The 27,027-nt window shown below is 45.6% G+C and overlaps 1 protein-coding gene and 1 long non-coding RNA gene across 3 annotated transcripts in view; both read left to right on the top strand.

Annotated features, from left to right (window-relative positions):
* Positions 1-229: 229 nt before the first annotated feature.
* On the top strand, positions 230-8,874 carry LOC306668741. 2 transcript variants are annotated; one of them, XR_013765957.1, is made up of 4 exons: positions 230-614; positions 1,651-1,739; positions 7,994-8,149; positions 8,534-8,874. It is a non-coding gene; the product is annotated as an uncharacterized lncRNA (long non-coding RNA). The 2 variants fall into 2 exon arrangements; XR_013765958.1 differs by lacking the exon at positions 230-614 and having other exon boundaries at positions 1,502-1,739.
* A 1,730-nt stretch (positions 8,875-10,604) lies between these two features.
* Positions 10,605-27,027, top strand: part of SYNC (syncoilin, intermediate filament protein) — an 18,867-nt gene continuing 2,444 nt past the window's right edge. The window contains 18 exon segments of the mRNA XM_079152201.1: positions 10,605-11,078; positions 15,505-15,584; positions 15,587-15,654; positions 15,656-15,703; positions 15,705-15,834; positions 15,837-15,919; positions 15,921-16,056; positions 16,059-16,121; positions 16,124-16,204; positions 16,207-16,260; positions 16,263-16,288; positions 16,290-16,320; positions 16,323-16,391; positions 16,394-16,408; positions 16,411-16,525; positions 16,527-16,626; positions 16,628-16,672; positions 26,343-26,467. Of these exon segments, the coding sequence (XP_079008327.1) occupies positions 11,026-11,078; positions 15,505-15,584; positions 15,587-15,654; positions 15,656-15,703; positions 15,705-15,834; positions 15,837-15,919; positions 15,921-16,056; positions 16,059-16,121; positions 16,124-16,204; positions 16,207-16,260; positions 16,263-16,288; positions 16,290-16,320; positions 16,323-16,391; positions 16,394-16,408; positions 16,411-16,525; positions 16,527-16,626; positions 16,628-16,672; positions 26,343-26,467 (1,322 nt within the window). The 5' untranslated portion in view covers positions 10,605-11,025.

Here is a 27,027-nt window from a genome sequence, read left to right as displayed (position 1 = left end):
AGAGTTGCTTAGGGCCTGGCTAAGTTATTGAGGCTGGCTTTGAACTCATATCCTCCTGCCTTCCGAGCCCCTGGGATGACAGTCATGCACCACCATGCCTGGCTAATTCATACATTCTTGCACAGAAACTTCCGTACTTGTCACACTTGCACAGTTAAGATGTGTACTCTTGGGCTGGGGATACAGCTCAGTTGGTAGAGTGCTTGCTTCTCATGCACAAGACCCTGGGTTCAATGCCCAGCACCACACACACACACACACAAAGCATGCTATTTTATTTACACTCCTGTCACTCCTGTACATTTCAGAACCTTCATAGATACACTGACAGACACACAGGGGCCAGCTAGGTCAGGTATGCACATATAGCTCCCTCACCCACCACAGCAGCCAGTGGCTCAGCTGGGAGCTTTGGCTAACCAGACTGCCTCTTTCTCCCCACCCACTTCCCACCAGCCTCTGGGCTCCCTGGGCCCTCCCTCCAGAGCTGGGGGAGGGGACGGGGCGGATCTCACCTTGCTGATGTGGCAACACAGCTCACCTGGAGCCGGGGCCACACCCTGCACTGGGATAGGCTTAAAGGAGCAGGACTCCCGGGTGCCCTTCATTCTCAGGTGGGCAAGTGAGACATAGAGAGGGATCAGATGGTGACTGGGACTTGTACGCGGGATTTCAATGCCAGAGCCAAATGGGGAGAGGAGGCTCGTGCCTGGAAGGAGAGTTCCGGAACTGAGGCCCACCTCCTGCGTGTCCTGGCTGGCTGCCTGTGGAACCTGCTGCTCCTCTGTTCCCAGTTGCCCTGGCAGGCACTCCCACCCTCTGCTAGTCCTTGTTTCAGGAGCCAGCACCATCTGGGCTCCAGGCCAGAGACCTGGGCGTCCCCCTCCACACCTCACTCTCCCTGTGTCCCAAGTGTTTCTCAAAGCCTGGTGGGAGGTGGCTGCACAGTGGACAGCCCAGCTCTGCTACTTCCTAGCCACGTGGCTTAGGGCAAGCCCCTCTTACAGGCTTCCATTTCTTCTCTATAAATGAGGTGAACACCCCTCTTTGCAGGATTGGTGAATTAAATGACAACAGTGGTACAGAGCAACAGGCCAGGCCCAAGGGCTCCAGGTGGGTTTGGTGAGGAGCTCTAACAGTTGCTGGAACTTGCTGAGATAGGCCAGCTCACCCCTCAGATCCTGATCTTAGGGGAATCCCACAGGACAAGCCTCTTGCAGTGTTTGCTGCTGTTTCCAAAGCTGTGACAGCCCCGCCCAGCCCAGTGTCATGGTGGGTAGATGGTCTGGGTGGTGGGTGATGGGCAGGCGACAGGGGTCGCCTGTGAGAGCCACCAGTATGACAGGGGAGATCTAACTGTGCTCTATTCCCAGAGTACCTGGCTCTTTTCATTTTTATTTCTTTGTGGCGCTGGGGATTGAAGCCAGGGATTTGTGAAGGCTAGGCAAGCCCTCTATCACTTGGCTACACCTGCAACCTGAGTACCTGGCTTATTCCGGAATTCCATGCCAAAGGTGGGAGATAGTCCCATCCAAGAACTCTCGGACTACAAGGGAGACGCTCCTACATGCAGGCCCCCAAACTAGTTGGGGGGAGATAACACCTCCCTTGGGATTTCCAGTCTGATGGGAGCAATTCACCCTCTCCTAGGAACCACCAGGCTGGAAAAAGAGACACAACTCTTATTCTCAGGGACGCTGGGTTACAAAGAAGAAGAAAATGCATAACAGGACACAAAGGTACCAAGATACATGCCAGCAGTGAACACAGATGAGTTCAGCTTTATGCATGTGCCTTCTGTGTGTGACCATTTGACTGTCAGTGTGCCTGTGCGTGTGACTGTGTTGACTCTGGATGCCTCTGTTTATACTTGTATCTCTTAGCTGAGGCCATCGGGAAGGCTTAATGAGTGGACATGGATGGGTGGTGTCTTAGTCCATTTCTCTTGCTATAACTGAATACCACAGACTGGGTAATTTATTTTAAAAAGTGGTTCTGGCTGGGTGTGGTGGCACACACCTGTAATCCCAGCCATTCGGGAAGCTGAGGCAGGAGGATCAGTTTGAGGCAAGCCTGGATAATTTAGCAAGAACCTGTCTCAAGGGCTGGGGAGATAGCTCAGCTGGTAGAGTGATTGCCTCACAAGCACAAGACCCTGAGTTCTATCCCCAGTACCGAAGAAAAAAAAAAAAAAAAACCTGTCTCAAAATTAAAATAAAAAGGACTGGGGATGTGGCTCAGTGGTAGAGTGACCCTGGGTTCAATCTCAAGTATGGAAAGAAAAAAGAAGAGGGAGGAGCTTCTGGAGGGTTGAAGAGCATGGCACCCGCAGCTAGGGAGGGTCTTCCTTTTATTTATTTATTTTTTGCAGTGCTGGGGATTGAACTCAGGGTATTGCGCTTGTGAGGCAAGCACTCTACCCACTGAGCTATATCCCCAGCCTGCTGAGGGTCTTCTTGCTGCTTGATCTTACAGTGGAGGGAATCACATGGTGCAATTGAGCAAGCAAGTGTGCTGTGTTTCCAGCACATGAACTTGGGCGATTCACTCAAACCACACAAGAGATAACAAACACTTATCTATTGGATGTGATTTGTTGAATCATCTCTCTGTTCCAGTAACTGGAATAGACCCTGGGTATAGCATCAGTAGATGAAATACCTGTTCTCAGGGGCCACAAGTGTGTAGTTGGGGAAGACTTATCATAAACAAGAAATCCCTGATGCTGCCAGTAGTTTAGAGGAATCAGAGGGGCTGTAAAAATAGGAGAAGAAAGGCATGGTGGTGCATGCCTATAATTCCAGCCGCTCAGGAGGCTGAGGCAGGAGGATGGCAAGTTCAGGGCCAGCCTCAGTGATTTAGTGAGTCCTCAGTGACTTAGTGAGAACCTGTCTCAAAATTTTTTAAAATAAAATAAAAAGGGCTGGGGATGTGGCTCAGTGGTTAAGAGCACCTGCGTTCAATCCTTGGTACCAAAAACAAAGGAGAGGGAGTTCCTAGAAGTGATAGTAAGCTGTGTCCTGAGTAACAGGCTAGGACAAGGCTGTCAGGTAGGGGGAACAGCATGGGCAAAGACCATGGACCTGGGGAGAGAACACCCAGGAAAGGTTTTCTGGAGAAGGGGACTGAACAGGGTTTTGGAGGAGGTGGTTAGACACAAGGAAGGAGCAGAGCTTAATTTAAGGAGTGTAGTGGGAGGGTCAGAGGAAGTTGGCAGACCTGAGCTTGCCCTTGGGAATGGAGGGACAATGCCTAGAAAAGCCTGAGGGTCTGAGAGTGACCCTGCAACTCCAGAGAGAGTGAGGAAGCTGCGAGTAGAGGGCTTAGGGGCTGAGCTCCTGTACTGGTCTCTGGGCTTTGCCAGGTGAGAGAAATCATGGAGGCCCATGGAGCCTGGGGAATGGCCCCAGTGATCCTCATCTGAAAAGGAATTTAACTGTAGCGCCCTCACGGGGTAGAAGTGAGAATTACAATAAATTGCACTTCCCAGTTACTCTCTGGGAGATCATTTATTTATCTTAAGAACTATATTATTGTATTGCCCAATCATCCCACATATACACACACACTGAGAATTGAACCCAGGGCCTCACACATGCTAGGAAAGTGTTCTCCTTCTGAGCCACATCCCTAGCCCTTTTTATTTTATTCTGAAATACAGTCTAGCTAAGTTACCAAGGGTGGCCTCAGCCTCCTCGCCTCTACCTCCGGAGTAGCTGGCATCACAGGTGTGTACTGCCGCGCCCGGAGACTGCATTTCCCATTTTAAAGCTAAGGAAAACAGGCTCAGAGAAATCTATGCGTGCAGAGCTGAAAGTTAGGGTTCTGGATTCCAAGCCAGGTCTGAGTTGATGTCTTGGCTCCTTTCCTTGAGCCCCACAGTTCGGGGAATGCGCCTTTTAAACCGGTAGATCTGGTGCTGTTACTATTATTGTCGTTCATTATTAATTATCACCGTGTTGCTGAAGAACATCCTTGACTCAGCTCTGGGCTCTGCCCTTCCCGCTATCTGCGCACTGTCGGTCCTGAAAACGCAGGGCCCAGGCGGCCCCGCGCGGCCTTGTCTGGAACGACAACCCCTGTGGGGTGCAGGGTCGGCGTGACGGCGCCCCTTGAAGGCTGAGATTGGCACTGCAGGTGAGCCCAAGCTTCGGCATCCTCTCCCCAGGTGGTCAGCACAGGTGCAGGTCGATGGCCCTAGACAATTCAAGAGGGTGGACAGAAACGGGGAAATAAAGAATATCCATGCTAAGCAAGTACTTTACCACTAAGCTACACCCCCAGCCATTTTTAGTTTGTATTTTGAGATAGGGTCTCCTGAAATTTGCAATCCTCCTGCCTTAGCCTCCTGAGCAGCTGGAATTACAGGGATGTGCCACTGTGTGGGGCTCCACATTTTCTCATTTAAAGTTCACTTAACTTCATTTTCCAAAAACAGAACCTGGAGTTCAGGGAGGTTAAGTCATTTGTCCAGAGATACAGAACAATGGCCATGCTGGGGCCCTGGGGAGTAAGTTTGAGGAGGGAAGGGCCCCTGGATCCCTCACGAGACTGACTATAAGCCTCTGGAGGTCATGGACAACGAAGATGGTAATGACAATGATGTCTCTCTCACTGTTGGAGACAATATGTTGAATCTTAGGTGCCACCATATCCTGCCTGTATGTTTTTGGTCATTAAGTTTGCTTACCCTCTTTAAGCCCGAAATTTCTCATCATAAATGATCTTTATTACAGGCACTATGGTATAGGGCTGTTTTGAGGATTCACTGCAACAATGCAGATAAAATGCCTATGTTACCACCTGGTATATAATAAGCATGCAAGAAAAGAGTTAATATCATTCACACATTTAGCCACTGGTTAGGTAATTAATTTTGCGATGCTGGGGAAAAAACCCAGGGCCTCCTGAATGCTAGGCAGGCACTTTACCACTGAGCTACACCCCTAGCTCCAGCCAGTTTATTGAAAAGCTGGGAGTTAGGGATACAAGTATGAAGAAATAAAAATATTGTTCTTGTTTGACTGATTCACTAAATTTGTATCCCTGGGATTTAATGCAATGGCTGAGTAATGTTGAATGACTGAATGAAGAGTCATGTTCCAGTTAGTCCTTGTTTGCAACTTCTTAGAGATCAAGAAGGAAAAAGGGGAGTTTGGTTTTTTTGATATCAAACTCCTAGGTTCAGCTGGGTGTAGTGGCATTCACCTGTGATTCCAGCTACTCCGGAGGCCGAGGCAGAACCCTAATCTCTTCCACACACTTCAGACAGAGCACTCATCTCATCTCCAAAGTTTATAAAGAACCTAAAAAACTTTACACTCAAAATACAAAGAACCCAATCAATAAATGGGCTAAGGAAATGGGCAGACACTTCACAGAAGAAGATATACAGGTGATCAACAAATATATGAAAAAGTGCTCATCATCCATAGTAATTAGAGAAATGCAAATTAAAACCACCCTAAGATTTCATCTAACTCCAATTAGAATGGGTATTATCAAGAACACAAGCAATAATAAGTGTTGGTGTGGATGTGGGGAAAAAGGCACACTCGTACATTGCTGGTGGAGTTGTAAATTGGTGCAGCACCTCTGGAAAGCAGTCTGGAGATTCCTCAGAAAACTTGGAATGGACCCACCATTTCACCCAGCTATCCTGCTCCTTGGTTTATACCCAAAGGACTTAAAATCAGCATAGTACAGTGATGCAGCCACATCAATGTTCATAGCAGCTCAATTCACAAGAGCTAGATTGTGGAACCAATTTAGATGCCCTTCAGTGGACAAATGGATAAAGAAACTATGGTATATATACACAATGGAATATTACTCATCTATAAAGAAGAATAAAATTATGGCATTTTCTGGTAAATGGATGAAGTTGGAGAATATCATGCTAAGTGAAAAAACTGAAGGCCGAATGTTTTCTATGATAATTGCATGACAATATATAATGATGGGGCTGGGGAGATAGCTCAGTCGGTAGAGTGCTTGCCTTGTAAGCACAAGGCCCTGGGTTTGATCCCCAGCACCCCAAAAAAAAAATATATATATATATATAAAACGATGGGGGGTAGCGGGGGAAGAGAAAAATGAAGGGACTTTGGATGGTGTAGAGGAAAATGGGGTGGGAGGGGGTGAGAGACAGAGAGATAGTAGACTGAGACAGACAGTATTACCCTATGTACCTGTATGATTACATGAGTGGTATGAATCTACATTGTGTACAACCATAGAAATGAAAGTTGTACAATGAATCAAAATGCACTCTGTAAAAATAAAAAAGATTTAAAAAAAAGGATTATGGATATAGCTTAGAAGTAGAATTTCTTCCTGGGCTCAATCCCTAGTACTGGATTGAGGGAAATAAACAAACAAACTCCATGGATGTATAATATGTCAAAAAACACTTCGGGTCATGAATATCTAAAAAGACAAATTTTTAAAAATTTTAATATTTTTAGGTGCAGATGGACACAATATCTTTATTTTTTTTAATATGGTGCTGAAAATCAAACCCAGTGCTTCGCACATGCTAGGCAAGTGAGTGCTCTACCACTGAGCCACGACCCCAGCCCCAAATTAAAAATAAACATTAAAAATTAAAAAAAGAAATAGGCAAAGAGAGGAAGGAAGCAAGCAAGCCAGCCATCAGGGCTGGGGAGACAAAAGGAAAGAAAAAGAAAGCAAGTAGTGTCTGTGGGTGGACCTTTCCAAGGTCACACAATAAGTGCAAATAGATTCAGGTTCTGACCTGTTGCCTGCAAAGTGTTGGACTGGTCCCTGGATCTAGAAGCAGTGGGTTTGAGGGCCCTGCAGGGCATCGTGGTACCACCCTCCTCCCATCTCTGGAGGGTTTGCAAGGACTCTTAGCACAAAGCAATGGAGTAGAATGGCCATGATTCTGCCCATTAGTTCCTGAGTTGAGTCTCCTATTTGACCACTTTTCACAACAATCCCGTGAAGAGGTGCTGATTGTCCATTCCACTGACAGGGAACTGAGGTTCAGGGAGCTTGACTTCCCGGGGTCATAAAGGACAGGTTTGTGGGTATGATAAAGACTGCTGTGCTGGCTCCACCTCCCCTGCTGCCCTCTGGTGCTCCCCACTTTCCCAGGTCACCTCACTATCAGTCATGCCCCCGTTCCTTTCACCCTCAGTCTACTGACTCAGGCCCTTTATCCCAGCCTAAGACTAAGGAGGGATAAACTGGACCCCTCGTGTTGGGACCCTGCCCAGGGCGGTGACCCAGAGGATGTGTTCACAACTTTTTTCTTTTGTGGGGTACAACCGGGGACTGAACTCAGGGTTGCTTAACCATCTGAACCACATCCCCAACCCTTTTTGAAAAATATGTTTTTAGATGTTGATGAACCTTTATTTTATATTTATTTAATGCAGTGCTGAGAATCAAATCTAGTGCCTCGCACATGCTAGACAAGTGCTCTACCACTGAGCTACAACCCCAGCCCACCCAGCCCTTTTTAATATTTTATTTAGAGACAGGGTCTGGCTGAGTTGCTCAGGCTGGCTTCGAATCTGCAATCCTTCTGTTTCAGTCTTTTTTTTTTTTTAATATTATTTTTGTTACTGATGGACATTTATTTGATGCATGTGTTATATGTGATGCTGATAATCGAACCCAGTGCTCACACGTGCTAGGCAAGGTGCTCTACCACTAAGCCCCAGGCCCCAGCCCCTGTTTCAGTCTTCTGAGTGGCTGGGATTACAGGTATGAGCCACTGCACGCAGCTGTAACTTTTTTTTTCCTCTTGCTTTTTCTTCTCCTCCTTCTACCACTGAGCTACATACTCAGTCCTTTTTATTTAATTTTTTTATTATCGTTTGAGACAGGGTCTTGTTAAATTGCTGAAACTGGCCTTGAACTTGCAATCCTCCTGCTTCAGACTACCAAATAGCTGGGATTACAGGTGGTCACCACCAAACTTGGCCTGGGTTCAGTTCTTACTTACTGTTGGGGTTTCTCTAAGGAAATGGACACACCAAAGAGGAGGACCCATGAAGTACCTGTTCAGAGAGAAGCATGAAGGTATGGTGAAGCACCCTGGAATGAAGAACAATGGGCTGGAATCACTACCACCTTGGGTCTGAAGGAACAAGGAAGGGGAGGCTTGTTAGTGAACCTGGTGAGAGCTACACCCTCAGGTACAGGTCACTTTATAGGAGCTGTGGCTTTTGGTAAAGAAGTATAATAATTGCCAACATCACAGAGGGAGGGGGGCATAATGAATATCCCTTCCCTCTGGTATCCTGCCAGTGTCTCCTATTAGCCAAGCCCCACCTGAAGCCAGAAGACAATGGGGCCATGAAACTGGCAATTGGCGTCAGCCCCAGGACACCACAGGGTAGCAGAGAAGCATGGAGAATGGAGGGGAGGCAGGGAATAGCCAGCCTTGGCTGTCCTCTTCCCGGATTTGACTTTGTGGGGGGGAAGGGGTGACAGTGTTTGTGCTTGTTCTTCAAGGCACAATCTGTGCCTGACTCTGAAATACCCTTTCCCTTCCTTCCAGACCCAGTTACTCTGTCCAAGGGCAGTTACCAGTCCTGGAGCTAATCTCTCCCACCCCTGGCCTCCCTGGTTCTCAGTGCCTGTCAGCACATCCTTCAGCCTAGTATCTGGCATTACCCTCTGCACAGGCTTGTTTCCCCAGGAGATGATTCTAGTCTCCTCTACACAGTGAGCTTCTTGCAGGCTTGGGCTAAATAAGGCCACTTGCTGACACAGGCTTGACAGGCCAAGAGTTAATGTGTGCCAAATGAACTGTCCTACCATCTTATACACCTCACTCTACCTGGGTGGACACAATCTGGGCACACTTGTACGTCTGTCTTCTGGAGTAGGGTGGGGATCCTTGATTAGTGGGTGCTCAGGCCCAGCACACAACAGGCGTCCATGTTGCCTGAATTGGCCTAGGTAGGAGCATCCTTCTTTCTGCCTATCATACAACGGATTTTCCTACTACATGCTGGACCCTGTGCTTGTCCCTGGGACCATAGCAATAACAAGATACACTAAGTCCTTGTCCTCCTGGGGTTTTATTCTTGTGGGGGAAGCAGAGCAAGAAGGAATTAAATATAAAACCATATCATTGCAGGTTGTGAGAAGGGCTACACAGAAAATAAACAGGGTAATGGGATAAACAGTCAGTCGATGGGTGGACATTATAGGCTGCATGCCCTCCGAAGAGAAGACACGTGAGCAGGGTAGAAGCTGGGATGTGAAGATCTGGAAAGGGTTCTAGGCAGAGGGACCCGCAAGGACAAAGGCTCAGAGGCAGAGTTTCTGGGATCCCAGGGCAGGGGGATTCAGTGTTTTCAGTCTAAAGAAGGACTTAGGGGAAGCTGGGGGAGGATAAGGAATTCAGTCTTGGGGGGACAGCCCAGGGCCAGCTCCTGGGCAAGGGGCTGAAGGGGAAGGGACAGCAGCCCTTCTGAATGCTGCCCTTGCCACCTGTTGCCTAGCACCCGCAGCAAACAGTACCCGCTGGCAGGCCCTTGAGCTTGCTTCCTTGAGCCCCTCTGACTGGCAGCAGCTGTCAAACAACCAGCCACTAAAGTGTTGCCAACCTCCTCACCTGGAATATTTCAGGGTAAGTCAGAAAAACCGTCAGCCGCCTCCAAAACCCGAGTTTTTTCTCGCGCATACCTTACAAGGGTATATTGGACTGCCTGGGTGTTAATCTTCCACCCCCTCACCCTAGACAGAGAACTATAAATATACAGATAGTGGATAATGAACACGTACATACCCCAGTCACAGAGGACACTCCATGCATCTGCTTCTGGATACCATCCCCCTCGGGCCGCTGCAATCAGTCAGCCACGGTCAGGTATCGAATGGCAATCTCATACAAGACAGTATGCACACCCGGTCACTGCAGCCAGCTCCACACCCCCACTCCCACAAAGAACACACCCTCCTGACAATCAACACACATTCCTCCACATGCCCACATATGGGCACCCATCCCCACAATCTTCCACTCCACACCCAAATTCAAGACCCACCACTGTGGGTACCTTGATCACAACGCCCAACCCCACACTCAACAAAATCGCATGATTTCGCCACCCCACCCCATGCTCAAGGGCTTTCTGATTGAGCAGAAGTTCCAGACCCTGGAACTTGTTCTTCTGGCGATTGAGTCAAAACCTCGCCAGACCCAGGGACTGAGTGGAAAAAAGGAATGGAGAATGCCTGAGGCCCAGGTCTGGAAGGGCCGCAGCAGCTTTTACCCTGGGGGAAAAGAGTTCAGTGTTGAAGTTTGACCCTATTGCTAGGGGGCCAAGGACTTGGGGGAGGGGTTATGCCTTGAGGTTGACAGAAGCCAACTGGATGGGGGTGACAGAGAACGCCGGAGACCCCAGGACGGAAAGCGGTGTTAAACATGGGCTCAATCTCAGCCTTAAACCCCTCCACAGTCCTCCCACCGTCCTTCCCTAACCCCAGCCACTGGCCCCCAAGCCCCAGGGTGTCCTCAGACGCAAGGGGTGTGGCCGTTAACCCTCCTCCGGCAGCCGGCGCCCTGCCCCAACCCTTCACGACAGCTGCGGGACACCCGGGGCGCCGACACGCCCAGACACAAACCTGGGGCAGGGTGCTGGGTCCCTCCGCGCACCCTCCCCCAAACCTTGTCTCTTGGGGCTGCAGAATCCTCCCCTTGTCTCCCCCTATAACCTGGACCCCAAGAAGGGGAGATAGAGAGAAGGAAGGTTCGGGAAGATCTCGGGACTGGCTGGTTCTGGAAAGGCCGCTAGCCGCCCCTCACCCCCACCCCACCCGGCAGCCCCGGGGAGGGGCGGCCTCTCCCCGCCCCCAGGGCCGCGGCCCGCTCCCTCCTCCCGCGGGCGGGCGCTCGGGCCAAGTGGGCGCGCCCGGCCCGGGGCCGGCCGGGATCCGGTGTCCGCTGCAGCTGGCAGTGCGGCGGGCGCGGGCGCCGGAGCAGCGGCCGGCGGGGCCGGCTATTAATAACGCGCCCGCCGAGCCCGGGGTCGCGCAGCCATGGCCAGTCCGGAGCTCCGGCGCGGCGGGGACGGCGCCGCCCAGGCCGCGAGGTAGGACAGTCCAGGGCTTGCGTCGCCTCCCCTTTGGGGAGGGGGTGTTGGACGTATTCCCTTCCCCCAGCCGCGGCCCCTTCACCAGGCTGGGGCTAGTGGTCCAGCCAGGGTGGGGCGCGGGGCGGAGCCACCCATCGAAGGGACATGGGGAGCCCTGGCCCGGGGTCCTGGCAGCTTCCTTGATCAGTGGTTTTTTATACTCCCCCTCCCCCTCCCAAGGGCGTGTGAGAATTAACCCTTTCAGGCTATAATCTGCTCAAAATCAACTTGGTCCATCTGTCCAAAGACAATACTCGTTTTCTGTCATTCCTCACTCCAAATGTCAACTGGGGTAACCAGTTGTGAATTCGCTCCGGGAAGCCACTTGGTGCAAGGTTGGGCATTTGCCAACTTGAAGTTAAAGAGTCTGTTCCGGCAGCTTGTTCTCTTCTATCTTGGGATGGGGGTGGGGAGGGTCTACTTGCCCTCGAGCAGCAGGAGGGTTCTAGCTGGGCAGGGACCAGGAGGGACAGCTGCTACTCTCTCCAGACTGTCAGCTTACCGCTGGTTAGGGGGAAGGGACCTGTGGCTAAGGGAGTGAGTGTGGAGTATTTTTGCCCCATCAGACTGTAGCCCTGGGACTTCTCAGTATACCAAGAAGGTGGAGGTGCACATACATACCTCTTGACATCTTTCCACTGTCCCATCCCTCATGTGGATCACACTCTTACATATAAAATCACCTGTACTGCTGTGTACGCATGTAGGTTCACCCAGAGTCAGACAGGCGCAATCTTGCCTGCATAGTGTCACACACACACTTCCAGTCAAATCCCTGATGGACAGTGTTAGGGAACTGCTGGAGTCCTCTGGGAACAGGGACAGAGTGGCAGAAGCAGGTTGCCTGGGCTCAAGGAAGTCTGAGGTCAGGGGCCCCCGAACAAACTCACATCCCTCTCCCCTTAGTCTCCCATAATGTGTTCTTTCTCAGCTGGGTAGAGAGAGGCAACTGTGTGAGGACAAACATTGGTTACCGTGGGTGGGGTGACAGCATGTCTGGGAGTCAGGAAGCCTGGGTTCTATCTTCAGCTTTGCCAGTTGACCTTGGGGAAGTTTCCCTCCTGAAGGTCAGTCATTTCCTCTGCCTTCCTTTTAAGGACCCCACCCTGGGAAGGAGATATAACTGTTCTTAGGAAATTGACTGTCAGTGAGACAGAGCCATGCACTTCTGTAATGCAAAGAACTGAGTGCAAGATGAGCCGCATTCGGAGTGTTTTGAGTACCTAGGGGGGGTCTTGTTTGGGACATATGAGTTTAGTCTTGAAAGATGACTAGAAATTTGTTAATGAAAACCTTGCCTTCTTTCTTTTCCTTTTTTTTTTTTTTTTTTTTTTCTTTTTTGGGAATTCAACCAGGGCCTCAATGCATGCTAGGCAAGCACTCTATCTCTGAGCTACTCCCCGCTCTAAGGAACATGTTTTTGGCCACTATGTGCCAAGCTCTATTTATATATGCCATACCATCGTTACTTCTTCCAGACCTCACAGAGGCAAAGAGTGGTAAGTACTTGTGGCATTCTCTAGGCCTGTCTGCCACTGGTATGAGGTGTGGAAACTCCAGTGAGTTCTTCACTCTCTTTGGCTCAGTCTTCCTCATCTATCTATACAATAGGGATAATAGAGGAATGTTCTACAACCAAGTATTCATGTAAAGTGCTTAGAATAGTACCTTGAATGTGGTTAAATCATTCCAAGGTGGAAGGCTCAGCAGTAGTATGATGGAGGGTCACTGGCTGGGAAAGTGGGGTCTCTGTAGAGTAGCAGAGGTGGGCCTATGCTGACTGAGCAGGTGTGTCTTACTGGTGACAGGAGCTTGACCTTTCTGCATATTCAGGGCTGTTCTCTAGGCAAGGTGGTGTTTGGAAGAATGCCAGTTTCTCAGCCATTGGATCCCTCAGTCATTTGTAGGATCAGAGTGGGAAGTGTGAAAAGTTAAACACATGTTCTGGGTTGTCAGGCATGGGGTGGGTTGCAGGAGTAATGTGAGCTGAGGCTAAAAAGGTAAGTTGAAGCCACATGAAATTGTGAAGTGGAGCAACATTAGGGTGTAGCAAGCTAACTGTGGCCCTGTAGAAAATATGGGGGTGAGGAGAAGGAAAGAAGCCCATTAGAAGGTTGGTACAGCTGGGCGTGGTGGCACATGCCTGTAACTCCAGCCAAGTAGAGCAGCTGAGGCAGGAGGACTGCAAATTCAAAGTCAGGATCAGCAACTTAGCAAGATCCTGTCTTAAGTAAAAAGGGCTGGGGATGTAGCTCTGTGGTAAAACAATCCTGGGCTCAATCCCCATTACCAGAGGTGGGAGGAAGGTGGAGAATGTGATGGAGCTGCCTGCCCTATATGCTAAGAAAATCTTGGCTGCCTCAAAGGATTCTAGTGCCAGGGACTCGTGGTTTTTTTTTTTTTTTTTTGGCGGGGGGGGGGGGGGATTGAACCCAGGGGCACTCAACCACTGAGCCTCATTCCCAGCCCTTTTAAAATGTTTTATTAGAGACAGGGTCTTGCTTAGTTGCTTAGGGCCCCACTAAGTTGCTGAGGTTGGCTGGGAACTCCCAAACCTCTGGGATTACAGGTGTGTGCCACCATCTCTGGCCACACCTACTGCTTTTAATACTCATCCCCAAGGGGACAGTGACAGTATGGAGCTGGTCAGAAGGAATTGATTCAAATGAGGAGGGCACTGGAAACGCTGGCATGTATGGAGTAATTGAAACGTAAGTTATCTTTTGTGTGTGTGTGTGTGTGGTGTGTTGTGTGTGTGTGTGTTAGGGATTGAACCCATGGGGCTTTGCACATGCTAAGTACATTGCTTGACCACTGAGTTATACCCTGAGCTCGTAGTCTTTAAGTGTTCAAGAACATATACAGAAAAGCAGAATTTTCTGATTTTAAAGAGAGTCAAGTCCAGCAGGCAAGTATTGCAAGAAAAAAGTTTCTACTTCAACATTAGAATTTTACTCTATGGAGTACATAGTAGAGGCTCAGGTGTGAGTTTCCTGTCCTCGAAGTAAACAGAGATGAGACAGTGACTTTGTGGGGTTGCTTTCAGGGGATCAAAACAACGGACTGTGTGTGGAGGGGGTAGATCAATAGAGGAAAGGGAGCCTAGATCTGAGAACTTGCTGCAATCTAGATTTTTGGCTTCTATGTTCATCAGGAATATGGTCTTTAGTTTTCTTTCCTTGATGCGACTTTGTCTGGTTTTGATACTTGGGTTATACTGGCTTCATAGATTTTATTTAGGATTATTCCCTTGTTTTTCATTTCATGAGTCTCTGAGGAAGACTGGTATTAGTTCTTTAAAAGTCTGATAGATCTCAGCTGAGAATCTATCTGGTCCTGGGCTTTTCTTTGTTGGAAGACTTAATTGCTGCTTCAATATCATTTGATATTGATCTGTTTAGGTTTTCTTTATCTTCCTGATTCAATTTGGGCAGCTCATATTGTGTCTAGAAATTTGTCAATGTCTTCTAGATGTTCCAATTTATTGGAGTATAAATTTTCAAAATAATCTCTAATGCTCTTCTGGATTACAGAAGTGTCTGTGGTGATATTTCTCTAATTTTTTGGTTTGGGTGTTCTCTCTCTAGGTTAGTTTGGCAAAGGATTTATCAATCTTAGAATCATCATAGTAGAGGCTCAGATGTGAGTTTCCTGTCCTTGAAGTTATGTAAACAGAGATGAGACAGTGACTTTGTGGGGTTGCTTTCAAGGGGATTCGAAACAAAGGACTGTGTGTGGAGGGGGAGATCAATAGAGAGAGGGAGCAGACAAGTTGACTTTTATCTTTTCAAAGAACCAACTCTTAGTTGAATTGATCCTCTTTTTTTTTATTCTCAATTTCATTAATTTTGGCTCTGATCTTCATTATTTCCTGTCTCTCCTGTACATATATGAATGTACCACAGTGAATTCCACCTTTACGTATATCTACAAAGCACCAACTAAAAAAACAAATAATAGAAGGAAGACCAATAGAGTAGAGAAAGGGGAATAGAGGGAGGAGGGGGGAGGGAAAGAGGAAGCACTGGGGACTGAAAGGGAGCAAATTTTATTTCATGCTTGTATGATTAAGTCAAAATGAATCCCACTATTATGTATAATTACTGTTACTTTGTGTTTTTTTGGATTTTTTTTCCTTTTGTTTTTTTTTTTAGACTTTTTTTTTTTTTTTTTTTTTTTTTTTTGAGGGCCGAGGACCGAACTCAGGGCTTTGCGCATGCAAGGCAAGGCTCTGCCACTGAGCTAAATCCCCGACCCCTATTACGTATAATTATAATGCACTAATAAAAACATTTTTAAAAACTTGACCTGTGACTGATGGTTCTGTCATGAATCATCCTACCATTGTGGCAACCCTTTCACTTTTAAATCATTTCTTTTGTAGGGAAACAAGAGCAGAGGCCAATTCTCCTCTTCAAGAAAAGAACCCTGAATCCTGGAATGAGCCTGAGACCTTGAACCCAGAGTTACACTATCTTTGGAGGGAACCGTGAACCTAGAAGACATTCTTTACCTTGGTGACACAGGAGACCTTTGAAGAGACACCACTCTATGAGGAAGAGACGGAGAAGCCAGAGGAAACCACTGTATATTGAGGAGACCAGGCAGCCAGAGGAGGCACTCTATGTTGAAGAGCTTGCAAGTCCAGAGTATGAGGAGGAGACTGTGAAGCCAGATGAGGTACAGTTTGGGGAGCAGCCTATAGAGCCAGCAAAGAGCCCGAGCCAAGGCAGATTGTTTGTGATGGAGAGATGGTGGCAAAAGAGGAGAATTCTTGCCCTGAGGAGAGCCTCAGAGCAGGGCCCAAGCCCCAGTACAGAGGAGAACCTGAGCATGGCAGACCTGGAACTGTTAGAGGGCCGTTTCCAGCAGTGTGTGCAAGCAGTGGCCCAGCTGGAAGAGGACCGGGATCAACTCATCCATGAGCTTGTGTTGCTTCGGAACCAGCTCTACAGGAGGTACAGCAAGTCCATCAAGACATCCTGGCTGCCTACACGCTACATGCCAGGCAGCGCTGGAGAGGGATGGGCTAAGGGAGGAGATCAGGTGGTCAAACAGAAGTGTCAAGGTGACCAAGGAATGTGTGGCTACCAGTACCAGCTAGAGTGCCGCCAGCAGGATGTGGCTCAGTTTGCCGATTTCGGGAAGTGGTGACTACTCGGGCAGCCCCAGCTCTCAGCGGAACTGGCACAACTCCGGGATACTATCAGAAGCAGAAGGAGCAGTTAATGGCAACAACTAGAAGCACCCCAAGCCAGAGGGATGGGCACTTCTCCAGGAGAGCCGGCGGCGTCTGCACAGTTTGAAAATCTCATGGCAGAGAACCGTCAGGGCTGGAGGAGGAATATGAAATCATCAGCTGCTCGGCTCCTGGAGAGGAAAGAAGCAGGGACAAAGCTCTGCAGAAACCCAGGCTGAGATCCAGGAGATGAAGGAGGCTTTGAGACCCCTGCAAGCAGAGGCCCGGCAGCTCCAGCTGCAAAACAGGAACCTGAGGACCAGAATCCACACTTGTGAGGCAAAAACGAGATGAAGAAGTGCAGCAGTACAGGGTAGGCCCCACTGGCTGTGGAAGGAAGTGAAGGTCTTCTAACTGGGGAAGTAGAGGGTGGTCAGAATCTAATGTCTTTAGGCTTGGAGGATCTATCTGGTGGTTGGAAGAACAATGCATCCTCTGGGGTCGTTCCACTCACATCTGACTTGTTCTTCATTCACCTCAGGTCTGTTTAGGAGCTGAAATTACTTGCATTTTTAGTTCACACAGCACTTTGATGCCAAACTATCTCTCGTTTGGTGTTTACATTAATACTACAGTATTCTCATCTTTTAGATGAGGAAAGTGAGGCTTGTGTTTTGAACTACCCCAACCCCAAGTATTTAAGTGTTCCTTCCTAGTTACCTTTTTTCTAATTCTAACTGAATAGTGAGTGAATCACTATTGGGTAGTGGAGAGCTGGGGGAAGGAGTCCAGAGAGAATGAATTTATCCCTTTCCTCCACCCTCAAGTCCCACCCATCCAATCTCCACCTTAAAGTTGTCTGTCTTTAGACTGGGATGAAACCTATAAATCTCTATTCCTCGTTTTCCTTTTTTGTGCATGTCACCATCTCCCTGTATTCAAGTTATTTCTGATTAAGCCATGAGCCAGTTCTAATCCCTTTTTAGAACAGTGGAGTATAAGTACTAAGTGAATAAACAATTACGTCTGCCTCTCCCATAGACTTCGGGCTTTCAGAAGGTAGGGGCTGTGTTTAACTTGCCTCTGTATTCTCTACTACTCAGGGCTCAGGGCACATGAGGTAAGTGTTGAGTAAGGTGTTGCTGAGGCACTATGAGACTTTATTGTGGGGCTTTAATTTATTTTTTGGGGGGGCGAGGTTTCCTAAATTGCCCAGGCAAGCTGGCCTCTAATTTGGCATTCACCTGCCTCATCTTCCCAAGTAGCTGGGATTGTAGGGATGTGCAACTGTGTCCAGCTGTGTGGGGCTTTTTTCACTCTTCTTTTGGTACAGGGTATTGAACCCAAGCAGGGATGCTTTACTCCTGAGGTACATTCAATCCAGTTCTTTTTTTTTTTTTTTGTGGGGCTAGGGATCAAACCCAGGGCCTTGTGCTTCCAAGGCAAGCACTCTACCAACTGAGCTGTATCTCCAGCTCCCCCAGTTCTTTTTAAAAATTTTTTTAAAAAATTGTCAATGGACCTTTATTTTATTTATATGTAGTGTTGAGAATTGAACCCAGTGCCTTACCCACGCCAGGCAAGCACTCTTATCACTGAGCTACAACCCCAGACCCTCCAGACCCTCCTATTTCTTTATTTTTCTTTTTTTCTCCCCCCCACCATAGACATAAAGAGGTTTTTTTTTTTTTTTTTTTTTTATAAAAAAAAGGTTTTTTGGTACTGGGGATTGAACTCAGGGGATAGGGGTTCTTTACCACTTAGCTGTATCTCTAGCCCTTTTTATTTTGAGATATGGTCTCGCTAAGTTGCTTAAGGCCTCATTAAATTGCTGAGGCTGGCCCTCAAATTCGTTATCCTGCCTCCTCCTCCTGAGTTGCTAGAATATAGGCATGCACCAACACACACAAACTTAGGTTTATTTAGGAAAACAGAGGGCACATTCTAGGAGAATATGAGCTGTCTCAAGAATGAGGAAGGTGGGCCAGCTACAGAGGAAGAAATAGCCCCCAGTCCTTTCTGTTAACTTTGAGATAAGGTCTTGCTAAATTGCTGCAGATGGCCTTGAACTTGTGATTCCCCTGCCCTATGGCATGTGCTTATGCAGCTGGCTGTACAGGGTCTTCAGTGCAGTATTTTTTCATATTTAATGACATATATTGTTTACATAAAATAACATTACATCAAATTTCATTATACCAGTAATCTAAATTTTCTAGTCAGAGCAGTATTTTTGTCTGCTGAAATATGGACTGCTTTGGGAAAACTTAAAATCATGCCAGGTATGGTGGCATTATGCCTACAGTTCCAGTGATTTTGGAGGCAGAGGAAAGAGAAACACATGTTCCAGGCCAGCCCATCTCAAAATAAGTGAAAAGGGCTATGATACATTTCAGTGGCAGAACACCTGCCTACGTGTGAAGTCCTGGGTTCAACCCTCAGACTGCCAAACACCACCTGGAGATATTGAGGGAACATGTACCTTTGAGGGAACACATCCCCTGTTGAAAATGGCTGCATTCACTTAATTATTTTGTCAAGGTTTATGTTATGAAAACAGTGGGGTTTGGTCAAGCATTGGGTGTATTCCTTTCTTTTTGGGGGGGTTGGGCACTGGAGATTGAACCCAGGAGTGATTTACCATTGAGCTACATCCCCAGTCCTATTTATTTTTGTTTGAGATGGGGTTTCACTAAGTTGCTGAAGCTCACCTCAAACTTGCAATCCTTCTGCCTCAGTCTCCAGTTGTGGGATTATAGGTGTGCACCACTGCACCCAGCCGAATATTTTCAAATTATTCATAATACCCTCACCCAACACCCACTTTTTTTTTTTTATTGGTTCACAATCCTAGTGAAAGAGCAATTATTCAGCGAAAGTACTGTCCTTAACAACTAAACTCAAGTAGACATTATGTTAATAATTTTAACTCAGGGTAATAAGTAATGTGATATAAGAGATGTGCTTACAAGTAAGAGGGCTATGGGATAGATTATTTTAGCCATGGGTTTAAATCAGAGAACCATCATGGAAAAAGGTTGGAATTTGAGCTAGGAATTGAAGTGTAAGAAGAATTTAGACTTGTGTTGCCCATTGGAAATATAATGCAAATCACATGTATTTTAAAAATTTAGTTTTACTATATTAAAAGAAATAGGTGAAAGTAGTTTGTATATAGGTAAATATATATACATACACACTTTCTGGAGGTGGGGGATAAACTGGGGATTGAACTTAAGGGCACTTTACCACTAAGCCATATCCCCAGTTCTTTTCTGACACACTCTTGCTAAGTTGCCCAGGTTGGCCTCAAACTTGTGATCTTCCTACCTCATCCTTGTGAGTGACTGGGATTACAGGAATAAAACACTGAGCCTGGCAGTTTTAACATTTATCTAACCCTACATATCTAAAATATAATTAGTATTTTGGCTGTAGGTAAAAGGTGAAAAACTGCCAAAGTTGAACTGTGAAGGTATGTTGAAGGTAGAGCACCTTCAAGTTTATTTAAAAAAATTTTATGGTACTGGGGATTGAAACCCACAGGTGCTTTACCACCAAGTACATACATCCACACCCCTTTTTTTAAATTTTGAGACACACCTCAAACTTGCCATTCTCCTGTCTCAGCCTCCCAAGTTGCTGGTACATAGGACTTTTGAAACCAAAACTAATCGTTTGAATTTTATTCAGTAGCCAGTTACATAATTAAAAGTATTTTTTAATTAAAGATTTTTAATCAGGAGTAACATGGATAGTTCTCTACTTTTAGAAAGTATTGGTGGCACTGTGTAAAATGGGCCAGACCTAAGGCAAAGGAGGCTAATTAAGCTATTGTAGGTGAGAGATTATACTCAATGGTGGTGGGAATAAACCGGAGGTGGGGGTAGATTTCAAGAACAATTGTAACCAGGTGCCATGGCACATGCCCATAATCCTAGTGACTTTGGTGGCTGAAGCAGGAGGATCGTCAAGTTGCTTAGCTAGGCCCTTAGCAACTTAGTGAGACATTGTTTCAAAATAAAATATAAGGGGCTCAAGGTGTAGCTCAGTGGTAGAGTGCTTGCCTGGCACTTGTGAGGCACTGGGTTCAATCCTCAGCCCATGTAAAAATAAGTAAAATAAAAGTATTTTAAAAATTTAAAGATAGATAAAATATAAAAAAGACTGGTGATGTGGCTCAGTGGGTAAGTGTCCCTGGGTTCAATCCAAAAAAAACCAAAAAACCAAAACCAAAACCAAAAAACAAACAAATAAACAAAAAAAAAAACAAAACACAAAACCAATTTTTGAAGCTGGGCATTGTGGCACATACTTATAATCCAAGCAACTCTGGAGGCTGAGGCAGGAAGATCACAAGTTTGAAGCCAAACTGGGCACTGAGACCCTATCTTAAAAAGGGTTGAGGATGTAGCTGTGTAGAGTGCCCTTGGATTCAATCCTCAGTACATAAATAAATAAATAAATTCTACACTGTAGAATAATAAACATAGTGATTTGATGAGAAGTCAGAGGGGGCTGAAATTTCAGGCAAGGATAACTTAAGGATGGTGGTGCCATAAAATGGGAATTCTCTGCATTAGTTTTTTGACACAGTACCAGTTAAAAAGTTATTTTCCCCAGTGATTTCCAACACTTTATGGGGTTTGTTTTATCTCGTGATCTGTTCAGCTTTCCAAGGATAGTTAAATGAAACACAACCTTGATGTTTCTTCTATCACTTGTACCATGTTAAATAGAAATCAAGAGTTTGAGGGGGCTGGGGTTGTGGCTCAATGGTAAAGCACCTGCCTAGCATGTGTGAGGCACTGGGTTCGATTCTCAGCACCACATATACATAAATAAAATGAAAAAAAAAAAATCAGGGTTTGAAAGGCCCTAATTCTTTCTGAAATGGCTTCCTAAAGTGTATTTGTCTAAGTTTTCTTTTTTTTTTATGATTATTCTTCAAGGGTACCTCCTTAATTTTTAGATTGTGCTCCGAGAATCAGTTTGCCTTTATCATTGCCTTCATCATCCACTCAAGGGTTTCGAAATGTCTCCTAAATCAGTGAGCTATAATGCTGGCAATAGTGATAAGATTAGTAGTAGGTGAGGGGGGAGTTCCTGCCCTCCAAGAATTTGCAGTAGATGAGGGATACCAGATAAAATGAATTAATTTCATAAAACCTAAGTATTGTTGATTTTAAGATGTTTCCTGTTAAAATGTGAAAGTCTTGGTAGCACTTTCCTGTAATTCCAACAACTTGGGAGGCTGAAGCAGGATGGCAAATTCAAGGCCAGCCTGGGCAATGAGACCATCTCAAGATAAAAAAAGAACTGGGAATGTAGCTCAGTGGTAAAAGTGCCTCTCAGTTCCATCCCTAGTACCAGGAGGAAAAAAAAAAAAAAAGTGGAATTCTTCTTGAAATAATACACTTCAGTGTGATCAACAGTGTAACTGTTGTAGGAATGAAGTACTGAATCATTGACAACAGGTATAGCTTACTCCTGTGTGGAGAAACAAGGAGAAATTTTAGATTATTAATAGCCAATCATTTAGTCCTTACACCTCTATGAGGGAGGTATGAAGTATTTGAAAAATTAGAAAACGAAGGGGACATTAAGTCCAATTGTCCAGGGTTATTTAGCTTGGGAGTGATGCAGCAAGGGTGTAACCTGAACAATCTGGCCCAAGTCCACACCCAACTACTACAGGGGGCTGGAGCTGAGCCTCATTGAAGAATTCACTGAGCTGGTAGGGAAAGGTATTCTCAATTGAGGGAACAGTTCATACAAAAGCAGAGAGATGCAAAAAGACACTTTATTTTGGGAAGTGAGCTCAGTGTGGCTGAATCACAAAGAAAGAAAGAAGCAGGCATGAAGCTGGAGAGGTAGATTGGGGACCTGACTGTAAAAAGGTCTCTGAAGGCAGACCTTTTTTAAAACAGAATTTTACCAGGCAAGCACTTATCATTTGAGCTACTCCATCAGCACCAATTTTATTTGGAATTCTGGTATACACAATAGGTAAAAGTGGAGTTCCTCTAACTGAAAAACATCAAGGGCACTTGTTCGGCCCCCTCCTGGGAGCGAGCTTGCCATCCATGAAGGCACAAAAATGGAGTTGCAGGAGTATGAATCCTAAGCTAATAGCAACTCCTGGCTCAATCACATACTAACTGGGAAATGACGCTTCACCTTTGTGGTTCAGCACCCTTACACATCAAATGGGATTCATCTATCAAACCACAGGGTTGCAAGGAATGAGCTAATAAGTTAATATTTGTAAAGCTCTTGTGTGCACTTTTGAGGTAGTGGTTTGGATGATAGGATGAGAGCCTGGAAAGACTACTTAGATCTTATGAGGGAGAGAACATGGAGATTTCTGAGGTAAAATTGGTAGGATTTGGTGATGGCTTGCAAGTGGGATGGGAAGTTCACTGAGAATGATGTCAAAGTTCCGTATTTTTAAAAAATTTTTTAATTGCCAGTGGATCTTTTATTTATTTATATATGGTGCTGAGGATTGAACCCACAGTCTCACACATGCCAGGCAAGTGTTCTACCACTGAGCCAAAACTCTAGTCCTAAGTTTTTAATTTATATACTGTCACTGCTTTAATATGGAATGTTTACTATTGGCATATTTCACACCAACAGATATGTATAGGGCACTAGATGTGGTAAGAACCAGGAACCTACAGTCCAATTGGGTTACATATGGGTTACCAAAAAAAAAAAAAAAAAAAAAAAAAACAAAAAACAAAAAAACAGGCAATATAAGGGGGCAGATGCTAAAAGCCACCTTTTCTTTTGCCCTCTCAGTCACCTTGTGCTTTAGCTATCCCCAAATTACCTGCAGTTCCAGTGACACATTTCCCACAATTCCATGCTGGCACACTGACCTCTTCATTGCTTTTTTTTTTTTTTTTTTTTTTGCTGGTACATGGGATTAAACACAGGTACTATATCACTGGGCTATATACCCTGGCTTTCATTTTTTTTTTTTTCCAATTTTGAGACAGGGTCTTGCCAACTTGTGAGGCTGACATCAAACTTGCAATCCTCCTGCCCCGGCCTATTTGTTACCTAATTCATACTCATTCTTTAAGCCCATGTCTTATTCTTCCTGTGAAGTTTTCCCTAGTAATTCTTATTGTGCAACAGATGGTGTTTCCAAAGCACCTATTACTATATTACCATTGTTCAAGCCATGCCCCTCTCCTGAGGTAGAGAATGTATCTTTTCTATCTTTAGCCTAAGTAGTACCTAAGTAGAAACTTAGTTGTACTTTTGTTGTCAGGTTTGGTGTTGGGGCCACTATAGAAGGCATATACTGGTCCTAGAGTGTAGGTAGGGGTGAACGCAGAGAACAAGTCAGGCTGTCTTGGTGAAAAGTAGCAAGGAGCAAAGGCACTAAAATCTGAGTTGCCAGGTAGAGCGTTACCAACTTAACTGACATGTAAACTATAGGTGTCACTTGGCATACACCTGTAATCCCAGCAACTTAGGAGATCCAGGCAGGACAGCAAGTTCGAGACAAGTCTCGGCAACTTAAGTGTGAAAATGCCGGCTCAAACTTAAAAAGAAAAAAAAAAAAAAAAGCAAAAAAAAAGAGGTGGGTGAAGTGGCATGTACCTGTAATCCCAGTGGCTCCAGAGGCTGAAGTAAGCAGGAGAACCATGAATTCAAAGCCAGCCTGAGCAACTTAGTGAGGTCCTAAGCAACTCATCAAGACTTAAAGGGCTGGGGATGTAGCTCAGTGGTAGAGTGCTTGCCTAGCACCAGCATGTGTGGGTCACTGGGTTGGGTCCTGAGCACCACATAGAAAAAGGTATTGTGTCCGTCTACAACTAAAAAATATTTTTAAAAGTGGGGGGGGCTGGGGCTACAACTCAGTAACTCAATGGTTAAATGCCCTTGGGTTCAATCCCCAGTATCCCCACCCCAAAAAAAATTAATCCAGCATAAAAGTACACTTCAACATAAATATTTTACTGTTTTCTTAGGTATCTGCCATGTATTTTATTTACATCCATATGCGCTCAACTTAGACTAGCTATACTTCAAATACTCAACCACATATATTTAGTGACTTCCCTGTCAGTTTGACAGAAAAATGTTCTTATGGAATGAGTACTGAATACAGGAAATGGTAGTACACACCTGTAATCCCAGCTATGTCAGAGGCCAAAGCAGGAGGATCACAAGGCCAAGCCCAGTGCCAGCAACTTAGACCCCACCCCCAAAAGTAATGTAGGTTCAAACTAGAGGGTCTGAATGCCCCTAAAGAAAATGGAAAGTTTTATGATTTTGAGATATAACATTATTTAATTCTGGGACATGATCTAATTTGCTGTGGCTGGCCTTGAACTTGCATCCTTCTGCCTCGGCCTCCCATCACTTGGATTATAGGTATGTGCTACCGGGCCCAGCTAGAACAATTTTTAATCTGGCAGCATACTACATAGGACTAAAACTGGAGACAGTCCTCACTGCCATTGATGAATTCATTTCAGTGAGGTTGTTCCAGTCTGTCAGAGCTGAGCTTATTTCTGATAGTGCAGACTGCTTTCCCAACCACATACTTGGGTGTCTCACCAATACTGATTTGTTAGGTAATGAGGCACGGGAAATCAGGGCAACAGTGTAAAAACAGATCCCTTCAGATGATGCTTTTGGTTGATAAGGCAGCATCTTTCTGTGTGGTGCCCAGGCAATAGCCTTTTGACAGTGCTGACAAAAGCTGAGATTCAGCAAAATCATAAGATTAATGTACCATAGGTGTACTGTCAAGGCTGACTCAGAACATTTATTTAGATCCTTCTAATAATAGCATGTACTCCAACTGGATTCCTATTTAGTATTCTTCAAAGTCTGTCCCCTTTACAATACACCTTTCCATGTCAATACCCTCTCTCCACCCAGGGCTTTAAGGTTCTAAGCCAGCTATCAGCTGACCCAAAGACTTATTTGTTGACATCTTCCCTTACTGCCTTTCCAGGCATTAATCTGAGGCAGGGACAATTTATAGGAATTCACCTCAGACTGTCTTGGCAGAAAGGGAAGTGGACACTTATCTTGAGGGCTCAAGGGACTCCTCCTAGGCATAGCATCACATTTTCCAACTTAGAACTTTTCCATTACTCAGGATTGAATTCAGGGATGCTTTACTCTTAGCTAGATCCCCCAGCTCCCACTTTTTCTTAATTCAAAACCAACCAAGAAAACACAAAAACAAAAAAACTTTAAGATAGGGTCTTGCTGAGTTCTCAGGCTGACCTTAAATTTGGGATCTTCCCGAGTAGCTACATTACAGGCATGTGCCACCACAGCTGGCCCAACTTAAAACTTTTGAATAAGGCTGGAAATGTAGCACTTACCTAGCCTGCACAAGGCCCCGAGTTTGATCCCCAGAACTACCCTTTTTTTATTTTGAGACAAAAGGTCTCACACTAAATTGCTTAGAACCTTGTTAAATTGCTGAGGCTGACTCAACTTGTGATCCTCCTACCTTAGCCTCCCAAACCGCTGGGATTTACAGGTATGTGCCACCGTGTCTGGTCTCAGCACTACATTTTTAAAAAAGAAAAAGAAAACACACATTTTTTCCTTGTACAAGTTTTGAATCTGGTTTTAGTATTGAAATAATCTTTAAAACCTGAAGTCTGGTAAACAATTTATGAAGTTAGTACAGATAAATCCTTAATGTCCTCCAAGCCTTTACAAAGTTAAAAATAAACCTTAGTAAGTTCCAAAGTAAAGTAGAGGAAAAAACTTTAAGAATGTCAGCAACTGCTGGGGCCTTGAATTTGTAATCCTTCCTCACCTCCTGAGGAGGCTGGGGATTATAGGCCTGTGCTTCCACACCAGTCAGGCCACCGTTTTCAAAAGGTGTCAAGGCACAACCTATTTGATCTTCAGTTGGCTAACCTGTTTATCAAGACAATACAAGTCTCAGTACTGCTACAAAGATTAAACAATGTATAAGCAAGTGCTATGGTGGGTAACATCAAATTTTTGTTTGACTCATTAGAAATATTCTTGGCCATTTCATGCAGGAACAGATGGAAGAAATGGAAGAACGACAGAGGCAGTTAAGAAGTGGGGTGCAACTCCAGCAACAGAAGAACAAAGAGATGGAGCAGCTAAGGATCAGTCTTGCTGAAGAGCTCTCAACTTATAAGTCAGTTTTTGCTGCCACCCAAATCTCATCTAACAGTGGTTGAGGGGAGGGGGAAAGCTCAGAAAAAATTTCACCTAACAGTAGAAAACAAAAAATAATTTGGGAAATGATTTTCAAATTGTGCTTATCCAGGAACAGATGGAAAATAGCTCTCTCTTTTTAAAGGGCTATGCTTCCCAAGAGCCTGGAACAGGCTGATGCGCCCAGTTCTCAGGCAGGTGGAATCGAGACAGAGTCTCAAGGTGATCTTTGTGGGTAATAGAGTGGTGTTTGCATTGTTTCTGCTCTTCTAACAATACTAATTATTGTCTTTTTCTCTCCCAACCCCTAATATGACCTAGTTACCACCAGAAAATCTGTAAACAGATAAAACATCTAGGCTCTAAGTATTCTCAGTTCCTTTCCCTACCCAACCACACCTACTGTTCAGTTTCCTTGGTATAAAAGAGAAGGCAGTTGTGCTATCAAATTCAGACCATGGCAAAGGTGGCCAACAAGAGGGCTAAGTTATTAAGGAACAGTCATAAAGCTGTATTTCACAGACTTAACTTTCAGGGCTT

The sequence above is a fragment of the Sciurus vulgaris genome, assembly GCF_902686455.1.
Source record: "Sciurus vulgaris genome assembly, chromosome: 1".
NCBI classification, from domain to species: Eukaryota; Metazoa; Chordata; class Mammalia; order Rodentia; family Sciuridae; genus Sciurus; species Sciurus vulgaris.
Note: the sequence above shows the minus strand (reverse complement) of the source record. Positions and strands in the feature narration are given on the sequence as shown.